The 12,730-nt window shown below is 38.4% G+C and overlaps 1 protein-coding gene across 1 annotated transcript in view; it reads right to left on the reverse strand.

Moving 5' to 3' along the window:
- VWA3B (von Willebrand factor A domain containing 3B) overlaps positions 1–12,453 on the reverse strand; it is a 201,851-nt gene extending 189,398 nt beyond the window's left edge. Inside the window, 2 exon segments of the mRNA XM_072742949.1 lie at positions 7,454–7,685; positions 12,227–12,453. Coding sequence (XP_072599050.1) covers positions 7,454–7,649 — 196 coding nt within the window. The 5' untranslated portion in view covers positions 7,650–7,685; positions 12,227–12,453.
- Between the last annotated feature and the right edge of the window lie 277 nt (positions 12,454–12,730).

Here is a 12,730-nt window from a genome sequence, read left to right on the forward strand (position 1 = left end):
GGAAAAAAAGACCCTTCAGAAATCAAAAGAATAATGGAATACTGTAACCAACTCCACACAAACACATATCAGATGAAATGAATGAATTCCACAAAAACCACAAACTGCCACAACTTTTTTTAATATGAAATAGATCCTACCTAATAAGGAAATGAATTTATAATTAAAAACTTTTCAAACAGAAATTCCCAGGCCTCTGGAGAACTCTACTAAACATGTAAGAAATAATTAAAATTCTACACAATATTTTCCAGAAAATAGAATACAAGGGAACATTTCCCTACTCATTCTATGAAGCCAATATTACCTTCATACCAAAACCAGACAAAGGAAGCATAAAAAAAAAGAAAAGAAAAAAACTACAAACTAATATCCTTCATGATTACATATCAAAAATGCATTAGCTATATTGGCTCAATATTCAAAAACCAATCAATATAATCAACCAAATTAATAGGCTAGGGAAGAAAGAAAAATCACATGATCCTTTCAACTGACATAGAGAAATCATTTGACAAAATTCAATACCCATTCATAATAAAAATTTTCAGCACATTAGAGACACATAAGACACATAAGAGACCTTCCTCAACCTGATTTTTTTAATTCTACAAAAACTTACAGCTAACATTATACTTAGTGGTAAAAGATTGAAAGCTTTCCTCAAAGATCTAATATGAGGTAAAAATGTCCACTCTCACTGCTACAGCACAGTACTGAAAGCTCTAGCCAGCACATTGTAAGACAAGGAAATACAAGGTATATAGATCACAAAGGAAGAGTGAAAACTTTATCTGGAGAGGACATGATGGTCTACCTAGAAATCTCAAGGAATCAAGAGTAACAAAAAAATTCTTAGAACCAGTACATGAGGTCACAGGATAGAAGGTCAACCTTAAAAAATTAGTCATATTTCTATATATTAGCAATGAACACGTGGAAACCAAAATTAAAAACATAAGAGCATTTACAATTGATTAGAAAAACAAAATACAAAACATGTCCAAGACTTGTATACTGAAAATTACAACTGATGAAATGAATCGAAAACATAAATATATAGAAAAAGTATTCCATATTCATGGACTGGAAAACTCAACATAGTAAAGATGTCAATTCTTAAATTGGCACACAGGTTTAATGCAATTTCTATCAAAATGCCAGCAATATTTTTGTAAACACAGACATGGTTATTCTAAAATGTGAAAAGGCAAAGAAACTAGAGTAGCTAAAACAATTTTGAAAGAGATTAAAGTGGAGGAAGAAATATTAAAAAAAAAGATTAAAGTGGAGGAATCCGTATGCCCATTTCAAGACATTACACAATTATATTAATCTAGATCTATTAGTAGAGACACAGACACATGGACAAATAAAACAAAACAGAGAACCCAAAAATAATCCTATACAAGTACAACCACCTAATTTTTAACAAAGATGCAAAAGTAAAACAAAAGAGAAAGGACAGTCTTTTGTCATTTCATTTTTTATTTTCCTATATTGATATACAATGTTACATTGGTTTCAGGTGCACTACACAGTGATTCAACTTCTCCAAATACTATGTTATACGCTCACTATAAGTGTAGCTACAATATGTCACTATACAACACTATTACAATATTACTGGCTATATTCCCTTTGCTGTGCCTTTTATTCTTGTGACTTACTCATTCCATACCTGGAATCCTGTGTCCTCCATGCCACCAACTCAGACAACCCAATCAAAGGTCCCCTGCATAGGTCTGACTCTGCTTTTCATTTGTTTACTCATTTTGTTTTTTAGATTCCACATGAATAAAATCATATAATATTTATCCCCCTCAGTCTGACTTATTTTACTTATCATAATACCCTCTAGGTCTATCCTTATTGTTGTAAGTGGTAAGATCTCATCCCTTTTTATGGATTCATAATGGTCCATTGTAGATATATACCACATCTTCCTTATCCATTAGTCTATCAGTAGACACTTAGGTTGCTTCCACATCTTGGCTATTGTAAATAATACTTCAATAAACATAGGGGTGCAAATCTTTTAAATGAGTGTTTTCCTTTTCTTTGAGTAAATACACAGTAGTGGAATTACTAGATCATATGGTGTTTCTATTTTTAATTTTTTGAGGAATGTCCACAGTGTTTTCCACAGTGGCTGCACCAGTTTACATTCCCACCACCAGTGTATACGGGTTCCTTTTTCTCCACACCCTCATCAACACTTGCTATTTCTTGTATTTTTTATTTTAGCCATCCTGACAGGTGTGAGATAATATCTCATTTGGTTTTGATTTGCATTTCCCTGATGATGAGTGATGTTGAGCAACTTTTCATGTATCTGTTGGCCATCTGGATATCTTCTTTGAAAAAACGTCTATTCAGCTCTTTGGCCCATTTTTAAATCAGGTTGTTTTTTTAGTTGAGTTGTATAAGTTCTTTATATAATTTGGATATTAACCCCTTATTGGATATATTACTTGCAAATGTCTTCTCCCATTCAGTAGGTTGTCTTTTTGTTGATGGCTTTCTTCAGTGTGCAAAAGCTTTTAAAATATTTTTATTTTAAATAAAGGGGCTGGAGTAACTGGATATTCATAGTCCAAAAATGAAATTTATAAAGGAAGTAACTCAAATTGATTGTGGGCTAAATACGAGATGTAAAACTATAAAATTTTGTTTAAAAAAATAGGAGAAAGTCTTTAAGAATTAGCAAGATCCATATAAGCAAAAAAATCAATAAATCAATAAAGTCACCAAAATTTAAAACTTTTGCTCTGAGAAACTCTCTTAAGAGGATGAAAACATAAGCTACAGACTAGGAAAATATGTTCATATCTAGAATGAACATGCAAGCCATGTTCATATCTAGAATAAATAATGAGCTCTCAAAACTAAACATTAAAAAATTTAATTAGAAAATGATCAGAAGACATGAAGAAACATTCATTTTGCCAAAGACAATAGCACATGAAAATATGTTCAACAAAACTAGACATTAGGGAAATACAGGCTTAATACCACAATGAAATATCACTACACAACTATTAAAATAGCTAAAACTTTTAAATGGAGACAAAACCAAATGCTGGTTATGATGTGGAGAAACTGTTTCTCTCATATATTACTGAAGTGAATAGTATAGCCACCCTGGAAAAGTGTGGCAGTATCTTAACAAAATAAAATAAAACTAAACAGAAAATAAATAAATAAACACACACTTAACATACTACATAGCAATTCCATTCCTAGGCATTTACCCTAGAGAAATGAAAACTTATGGTTACCCAAAAACCTATAAACAACTGCTCATAATAGACTTATTTGTAATGGGCCCAAACTGGAAAGTACCCAGATGGGGATCCCTGGGTGGCTCAGTGGTTTAGTGCCTGCCTTCAGCCCAAGACATGATCCTGGAGTCCTGGGATCAAGTCCCACATCAGGCTCCCTGCATGGAGTCTGCTTCTCCCTCTGTCTGTGTCTCTGCCCACCCGCCACCCCCGTGTGTCTCTCATGATTAAATAAATAAAATCTTAAAAAAAAAGAAAGTATCCAGATGTCTTTAAAGATGACTGGCTAAACAAACAGTGGTACATCCATATTCTGGAAAACTACTGCAATAAAAAGAAATAAACCATTGCTACATGCAACAACTTGGATGAACCTCAAAGAAATAATACCAAATGAAAAAATGCCAATCTCAAAAGGTCACATACTACAAAATTCCATTTATATAAACATTCTCTACATGAGAAAATTAGAAATAGAAAACACACTGATGGTTGCCAGAAGCTAAGGATATTGGGGGGTAGGGTATCTGTACGACCATAATGATGTAACACAAGGGAGACTGTAACACATGGGAGATTTTTGTGGTGATAAACATTCTGAATCTTGATTGTGGTGGTGACTACACAAATCTACACAAGTGGTAAAATTACACAGAATTATTCACATACACTGCATCAATATCAAATCCGGGAATTTGATATTATACTATAACTTTATAAGATGTAAAACCATTAGGAGAAACACAGTGAAGGGTATTTGGGATCTTTCTATATTATCTTTGCAACTTCCTGTAAAGCTATCACTTCAGGATAAAAAGTATCAACCAATGAGGCATCTGGGTGGCTCAGTAGGTTAGGTATTCAACTCTTGATTTTGGTTAAGGTCATGATCTCAGGGTTGTGGGATCAAGCCCCACCTTGTGCTCTGTGCTGGGTGTACAGCCTGCTTAGGATTATCTATTTCCCTCTTCCTTTGCCCCTCTCCCCCTCTTGTAGCACACATAAGTGTGAGTGCACGTGTTCTCTTTCTCTCAAAAAAAAAAAAAAGTATCAACCAACCAATCATCGCCCCCCAAAAAAAGAGGTGAAATAAAAACAATATTAGATAAAAAAAAAAAAAAAAACTAAGAAAATCTGTCAGTAGCAGGACCTGCACTATAAGCAATGCTTAAAAGAAATTCTTCAGGAACAAATACCAGATGGAACTGCAAGTCTTACAGGAAGGAAGAATATTATAAATAATAAACATATAGATTATAAAATGTTATTTTTTCCCTCTCAGTTTCTTTAAAAGACAAATGACTTTTTAAAGCAGTAATTATAACATTGGCTTATGAGATTTTTGATGTATATAAAAATAAAATATTAAAACAATAATACTAAGGACCAGAGTGAGGCTAAGTGGAGTTACACTGTTGCAAGATTCTTACACCTTACATGATATAGTACAAAGTTAACTTTTAGCAGACTGTGACAAGGATATAATCACTAGAACAACCACTGAAAATATAATGTAAAAAGGAATATGTAAAAATCCCATTGAAATTTAAATGGAAAAATTTAAATGAAATAAAATATTAAAAAAATATTCAATTTACCTAAAAGAAGGCAGGAAATGGGAAACAGAGGAAAGAAAAAGATAAGAAAACATATAGAATGGCATACCTAAATCTAACTGCATCAATTACTAAATGTAGAGAATCAAACACTATAATTAAAAGAGATTATGAGAATGTATTAAAGAGGCACTCCTTAAGTAGACAGACTACAGATAGTTTAAAAGGAAAAAAACTGTAAACATATATGCCACATGCAAATGAAGCATATGAAAGCTACAGTGGTATCAATATCTGACAAAGTAAACATCAAAATGAGGCCTACCAACTGAGATAAAGACAGACATTTGAAAATCTATCAATTCATAAAAAAGATATGACAACCCTAAATGTGTATATATTTAGAGCTTCAAACTACATGAATAAAACTGAAAGGAAAAAAAAAACTGAGAGAACTAAAAGGAGAAATGGACAAAACCGCTAGGCAAAAAATCTCTGAAGACATTGCACATCTCTATAACAGAATAAAACCAACCATCTTGAACTAATGAACATTTACAAATACCACCTAACAACTGCAGAATACGCATTCTTTTCAAGTGTGCATGAAATGTGCACCAAGATACATGTTGGGCCATAAAACAAATCTCAGTACATTTCAAAAGATGAAACTGTTACAGGCTATGTTTTCTGACATAAATTGTAGTAAATTAGATAACAAGGTATCTTTTAAAATCCTGAAATATTTACAAATTAAACATTTCTTTTAAAAATGAATCAAAGAAAAAAGCTTCCAGAGAAAAAAAATATTCTGAACTCAGTAACAATGAAGATATTACCTATCAAGATTTGGATTCAGTTAAAGGAATGCTTACAGAAATTTTAAATGACTATAAGAGAAGAAAGGCTTAAGAGCAATTATCTAAGCTTCCACCTTAAGCTAGAAAAAGAAATGCAAATTAAACTCAAAGTAAGTCAAAGAAAATAAATAATAAAGTTCTAAGCAGATGTCAATGAAAGAGAAAACAAAGAATAGGGAAAACAACAACAACAATAACAAACCCCAAATCTGGTTTTTGAAAACAGTTATGATATACCCTGAACAAGACTTATCAAGAAAGAAGTGAGAAAAAAACCCCACAGATTATATCTGAAAGAAGGAACATCACTATAGATTCTGCAGGCACTAAAAAAATAGTAAGGGAATATTATGAAATATGTTTTGTTAATATATTAGAAAACATTGATGAAAAGGACAAATACCTTGAAAAACACAACTTTCCAACTTTCATCATTGGCATGATGAAACAGAAAATCTCTATGCCTGTTACAGAACAGAATTTCATTTTCTTTTCTTTTTTTTAAGATTTTATTTATTTATTTATTTCAGAGAGAGAGGGAGAGCAAGCACCTGCAGGGGGAGAAGCAGAGGGGAAGGGAAAAGCAGACTCCCCATTGAGCAGGGAGACTGACAGGGGGTCTTGGGATCAAGCCCCTGAGCTCATGACCTCAGCCAAAGGCAGATGTTTAACTGAGACACCCATGCACCCATACAGAACAGAATTTCTCGTCAAACTTTTCCTGCTTTGTTTCCTTATATAGAAGGGGAAAAATCCCATAGACCCCAAGTCTGGCAGAACCCCATTCCAAAGGTATTTCAAAGATGCGGGGCTGTACCACCCCTTGTGAAAGGATAAATGGGAACACACAGCCTGGGCTCTGAAAAGCAAGGCCTTGTCATTAGAATGGACCTCCAGATCAGTCCAAAGCCGCATCCCCTAGACCTTCCTTATGACCAATATGGAACAATGCTGCCAAGGGAACAAGTGAAAAAATCTCAAAAACATAGTTATTATTGGCCACTCAATAAATATGTGTTTATTAATTGGCTAATCCAGAATTACTGAGTAAAATCCAAGTACTGGAAATTGCCTGACTGGAGGAGTGCTCCTCAACTGGGGTGTTACTGACATGTTGGACAGGATACACCTACTGGGTGGGCTATCTCACACTCTGTAAGACATTCCGTATTCCTGGTCCTCAGGCCCTATATTTCAGTAGCAACCCAAATCAGTATGTCATCAGAAAATAAATAAAAACAAAAATAAAACACATCCTCATCCATTTCATACTACCTGTTGGAGGGAAGTACTACTGAAAATTCAGAACCAGATTTCTAAACGTGTTTAGAAAAGCTAGCCTGTCACATAAGAGAGGCCACAATAGGAAAACAGCACATTCTCCCCAAAACCACACACAGCCATTGTCTTAATCAACAGCTTCCTAAAGGGGTTTATACATTCCAAAAGATGAAGAACACATCCGCTAGAGTATGTACAACTTCTATTTATTTTTTATTTCATCTTGAAAAGGACTAAGAATAAAATTAAGCATCACTAATATTTAATGAGTGGACTGACAATCATACTTCTATGTAACACACATGCATTGGGGGTCCATGCACGTTTTTTGCCAAGAAGGATGTGAGATCAAAAAAGCTCAGAGGTCTGTGGTTTGAGGAGGTTTGGAGTGGATGCAGCCACCTCAAAGGCTAAAGGACTGACGGCATTCTGGTTGTGTTTCCCAACCAGTGTTGCTTTCTGAGTACTCTACCTTCACAGTGTGGGAATCCAATCTGTGACAGAATTTGTTTCAAGGTCAATTTGTTGTTCTTAAGCCCATGCAGTTGAAGCCATTCCTCCGATGAGATGAGACTCTGCCCAGCCAAGTCTGTTTTGGTGTTGCTTTGTCCCTCCTGCCCCGGCAGCGGCTGCTCAGAGATGGTGGAAGATAAGACTGATAGTGCCATCTCTGAATTGGGATCTAAGTAAGTCACAGAGACCTCCTATAAGGGCAATTGTCAAAAATCAGTATTCCTGAAGACTTAGAAACAATCTAACATCAACAGAGGATTGGTTTCATATTAATTACAGTACAACCATTAAGTGGATTTCCATCTGCCATGTTAAAAATGTTAACATAGATGCATATTTGCTGACAAGATATCCACATACATTGCTAAAATGTATCCACAAAATTCAATATCTATCCATATATCCCTGTATACAAGGAGAAAAGCATCGAGAAAGGTAACTGTTAACAGTTTATAGTAGTTTTATCTGTGTGGTGGACGTAAGTGTAGTTTTTGCCTTTCTTATATTGTTTAAATTTTTACATTATTAAAACATTTCTGAAAGAGGATTTACTTTTATAACCAGAAAAATGCAAAGCTCTTCCATTTTGGAAAATAAACATTTGCTCCTGAACCTTCATTACACATCAATATTCCAATTATAATTGCATCTAACCTTTTACTTCCAAAAAGGATACACAGGGTAAAACTCTGAGAGAAAACACACCTGTTCTACAGGTGGAATGTGTAACAGGGAACTAATGACAGAGTGGGAACAAGATCACGGCTCAGCCCAGCTAGAATACAAGGATTCACTTTCCAAATGTCTTTTTTTTTTTTTAAGATTTTATTTATTTATTCATGAGAGACACAGAGAGAGAGAGAGGCAGAGACACAGGCAGAGGGAGAAGCAGGCTCCATGCAAGGAGCCTGAAGCGGGACTTCATCTCAGGACTCCAGGATCACACCCTGGGCAAAAGGCAGACACTCAACCACTGAGCCACCCAGGCGTCCCTCCAAATGTCTTATTTTAAAGTTGGACTTAAAAAAAAATTAAAAAAAATAAAGTTGGACTTAAACATCCTGAATCATGTGGCCAGCTGTTCTGGGACCAACTAGACTCAAGGCAATATGCTACATATTAAACTTATCTAGACCTGCCTAAATATAGCTAGTGTACACAAGAGGAAAGGAGTGGCCCAGACTGTCATGCAATCTTAACCCACTCACCACAACTTCAGGCAGGGCGTGATTAGCTTGGGAGAAAAAGAAAGGTCTGTTTAACCTCTGTACCCAGAGCATGAAACACATTTAAGTTTGTTCCCTGGACTGTCAAACTTTGCAACGACAGAAATGCTCTTTTTTTCCCATTTCTAAAACTCCAACCACATTCCCTGAAGGTCTCTGTTATGATATGAAAAATCAGTCAAGGGACGTTTGGGTGGCTCAGGGGTTGAGCGTCTGCCTTCCACTCAGGGCATGATCCCAGGCTCTGGGATCAAGTCCCACATCGGGCTCCTGCAGGGAGCCTGCTTCTCCCTCTGCCTATGTCTCTGCCTCTCTCTCTCTCTCTCTGTCTCTCATGAATAAATAAAATCTTTAAAAAAGAAAATCAGTCAAATAAAGAAGCCAACTGGACAGAAGCTGGGGAGGTTTCATGAAAAGATATTAGGAATATTATTATTAGCAATGAATGAGTAATGCATGGAAAAGCACTTGATGGACTGGAAAGAGCTATGTCCAAATAAATTATTTAAAAGTCATTATCCTTTAGTAATTGTACCTTGTTTTTATACCCACTTTTACTCCAAGTACCTTTTTACACCCAAGTTCCCAGTCATATGGGCTATTAAGTTTGGGCTTCTCCTCCTCCTTTAGATTCACAGAATATGAAAATAAGAACAGACTTCAACTTTCTATTTGAGATCTGTCCAAAAAGACTGCCAGCGGAAGGACTTTTAAATTTGGCTAGCGGTTTCCATGGAAACAAGAAAAGGAAGCTCAGAATAAAGATTTTTTATTATTTCATCATGTCCAATTAATCTTTCTTCTCCCTGACACACATTCACCCATCTCCTATGTTCTTCGTACTAGAGGGAACTACATGTCATAGGTTCAAAAGGTAGCACAGCTATGTAAATTGTCCTTAAAAGACTCCTAAACTGGATTTTGGGAACTTAAAGGTTTCAGAAAAGTCATATATTTTAAGGCCAAATGGACCCGTTTTGATTTTAAGCAAAAGGCAACTGAATCCTCCAGCTAAGGTGCATGCCCCAGTGCCTCCTGCATTCACATGGCTTTAAAAAAGACTTAAGTAAATATTTTTTAAAGGTCTGGTTGGCTCTACTGTATTTGAGAACCTGTATGAGTCACTCTTATTCAGATCTCGATTCTTAGGGATTTTTAGCCTGAGAATACCCATATTGTCGGAAATGAAAGCAACCGGAAAATGTAAATATTCCAAGAAAACAGGAAAGGAAAGAAAGGGCATCTCCCAAAAGAAAGGATCACTCTGCTCAGACAAGGTAAGAGATACTCTGGCAGAGCAAGGAAACCTACCAGAGCAATGATGCCAAATGACCTGACAAAGCAACCCCTCCACATATCACCCACCTGCTTTCCCAGCTCCAAGCTGGTCTCAGGTGGTTCTCCTATGTGAAATCTTAACCTTCAAGGCCCATTTCAGACTCTATTTCCTCCATTAAGCCTCTCCAGACCCCTCACCAACCTTCTGTAGCATCTCTCCAGCAAAGTTCCAACTTTCACATTGACACTTCCCCAGTATGACTTTGGGCACTTCAGATATGTGTTCTCTAGACTAAAAGAAGGTTCAATGACTACAGGGACAAACTATATGAATGTCCTCAGCACCGTGCCTTAGATACAGCTGGCACTTTGTAATCGTGTTGAGCTGAATTAAATTGATCACTCAGAATTAACTGAGAATACTGATTTTCAAACAAGGCAGTGATTTTTTTTTTAGGTCGAACAAGGCCAGTATCAGGAAATAGCTGTCTCTTTAACGGAGACATATTGTTTTCCAGATATTACTATGTTCTTTTATTATTAGTGTGATTTTTCAAGATTTCTTTACCCGAGGTTATTGCAAATTGAGGAACAGAGGAATCCAGAAGTAAGAGACAACAAATCCAGTTGAACACTGCCCTAAGTTTTAAAATCTATCCCAGGGACGCCTGGGTGGCTCAGTGGTTGAGCGCCTGCCTTTGGCCTAGGGCATGATCCTGGAGTCCTGGGATGGAGTCCCACATCGGGCTCCCTGCGTGGAGCCTGCTTCTCTCTCTGCCTGTGTGTCTCTCCCTCTCTCTTGCTGTGTCTCTCATGAATAAATAAATAAAATCTTAAAAAATAAAAAATAAAAAATAAAAAATAAAATTTATCCCAAGAGCTAACGTTTGGGGAAAATAGGAAGGGATTTCCAAAGTAGAATGAAGAAGTATAAACAGAAAAAAAATAAAAGAATAAGAAGGACTGAAAGTCTGAGCTGAAGGCAGGAGCAGACTGGCAGAGCCTAGGGGAAAAAAAATAGAAAGGTTAAGTGGGCACAAGCCAAAGGCCCCAATCAAAGGAAACAGGGGCTCCAAGTGCAGCCAGCCTGTGTTGCTGAAGTCTGCCCATAGGGGGCAGCCAAGAGATGCCCCAAGGTTGTCCTGAGGTGAGCACCTTGAAGTTGTCATGGCTTAAGACAGTAGGTCCTATAAGGTCAGAGATGGAGGCACAGTACACAAATTCAAGTCCATTATTCAGCCCAAACATCTGAATAGTTCTGTTTTATTATCAACACCCAAAATGTCCTATATCCCTGTTAGTCCTTGCTGAAAATGAAGTCTAGATTATGTTGATCTATCTTGTGATTTATGTGGATGTTGAATTACAATTGTTCCAGGGGGAAAGGAAGCTGGAATAAAGCCCCAGTGGGTATCCTGCTGCAACTCTTCCCCAGAAACCCTTAATCTACTCCTCTACTCCTCCCTCTATTCTCCTGCCTTGAGGAGCGAGGCTAGCCATGCCTTCTTGATCATCTGCTCCAATCATGTGGGTAGAGGCAAGGAGACTGAAATGGATTGGCCCACAGTTGAGAAAACGGGGGCCAAGAAAAGAAAATCTAAGAGTAATTGGGCTGCTCTGGGAAGGTCACTTCTGAGAAGAAAGAAACCAAGAGCTCCCAAAAAGACCAAAGGAAAACTCTCCCAAGTGGAAACTAAACCTAAGGAAGGTTTATGCCCACACAAAAAGAGGAAAAGAAAATGGGGCTCGCCCTAGTGACGTGGCTGTGAAAACCACGTTAAGCGTGGAGGAAGGGAAGAGCACCGGAGGATAATCCAGACCCGGAAAGTTGCAGAAAGCTGGACTCCATGCAGATCCCTTTGTTTTAGACTATTCATGTTATCACTACTTCTTAAAAGTAAATTTGTCTTGGTTCTTGTGTTAACTGCAAAGCCCACGTGCACTTCACTTCTTATTACTGTTGGCCCATGGTGAGACAGAAACCAGGAGAGCTGGTCCTCCAGCAGCGCGACTGAGCTCCGCGGGGAGCGGGGCGGGGCGGGGCGGAGCGGGGCGGCTGCTCAGCAGGAAGGGTCCCGTACCTGTGCCTCAGCCGGCCCTACTGCCAAAGGGTAGCTCGGGGAACCTGAGAAAGTGCTGAACTCCCGTGGAGGGCGGCCCCTCCACAGCCTGCGGAACACCTCGGCACCTCGAAGGTTCTGGCGTGGAAGGGATGGCATCCCACTTACTAGGCAATCTGTCGGAGGAGAGCCAAGAAGGTTCCTGTTCAGCAGCCGCCCTCCCCTCCCCTGAGGGCCACGTGACCCCAGAGGGCGGGCGAGGGGCGCATCCTGCTGGTTGATAAAGCGGCGACTCCCGCGGGCGAAGGGTCGCCGCTTGGCGCGAAGGATTCCAGACGTTCGATCTCTCTGTGGCCCCAGCGCAAAGCGCGCGGCGTGTTGACCGCGGCGTCGCCGCGGTTGCTTGGACGCGGCCAATCACGGAGCGGCTCCCTGAGCCGGCCCCGCCCACAGAGCGCGCGCCCGGCGGGGGCGGGGCCAGCGGCCCGAAGGGGCGGGGCTTCGAAGCGAGTTTGAGGGCGAGGTAGGGAAAGGTGTCCGGGTCCCCAAGGCTCCTTTTTTTTTTGTTTTTGTTTTTTAAGATTTTATTTATTTTTTCATGAGAGACACAGAGAGAGAGATGCAGAGACACAGGCAAAGGGAGAAGCAGGCTCCGTGCAGGGAGCCGGACGC

This window comes from Vulpes vulpes, chromosome 16 (genome assembly GCF_048418805.1).
Source record: "Vulpes vulpes isolate BD-2025 chromosome 16, VulVul3, whole genome shotgun sequence".
Lineage (NCBI taxonomy): Eukaryota > Metazoa > Chordata > Mammalia > Carnivora > Canidae > Vulpes > Vulpes vulpes.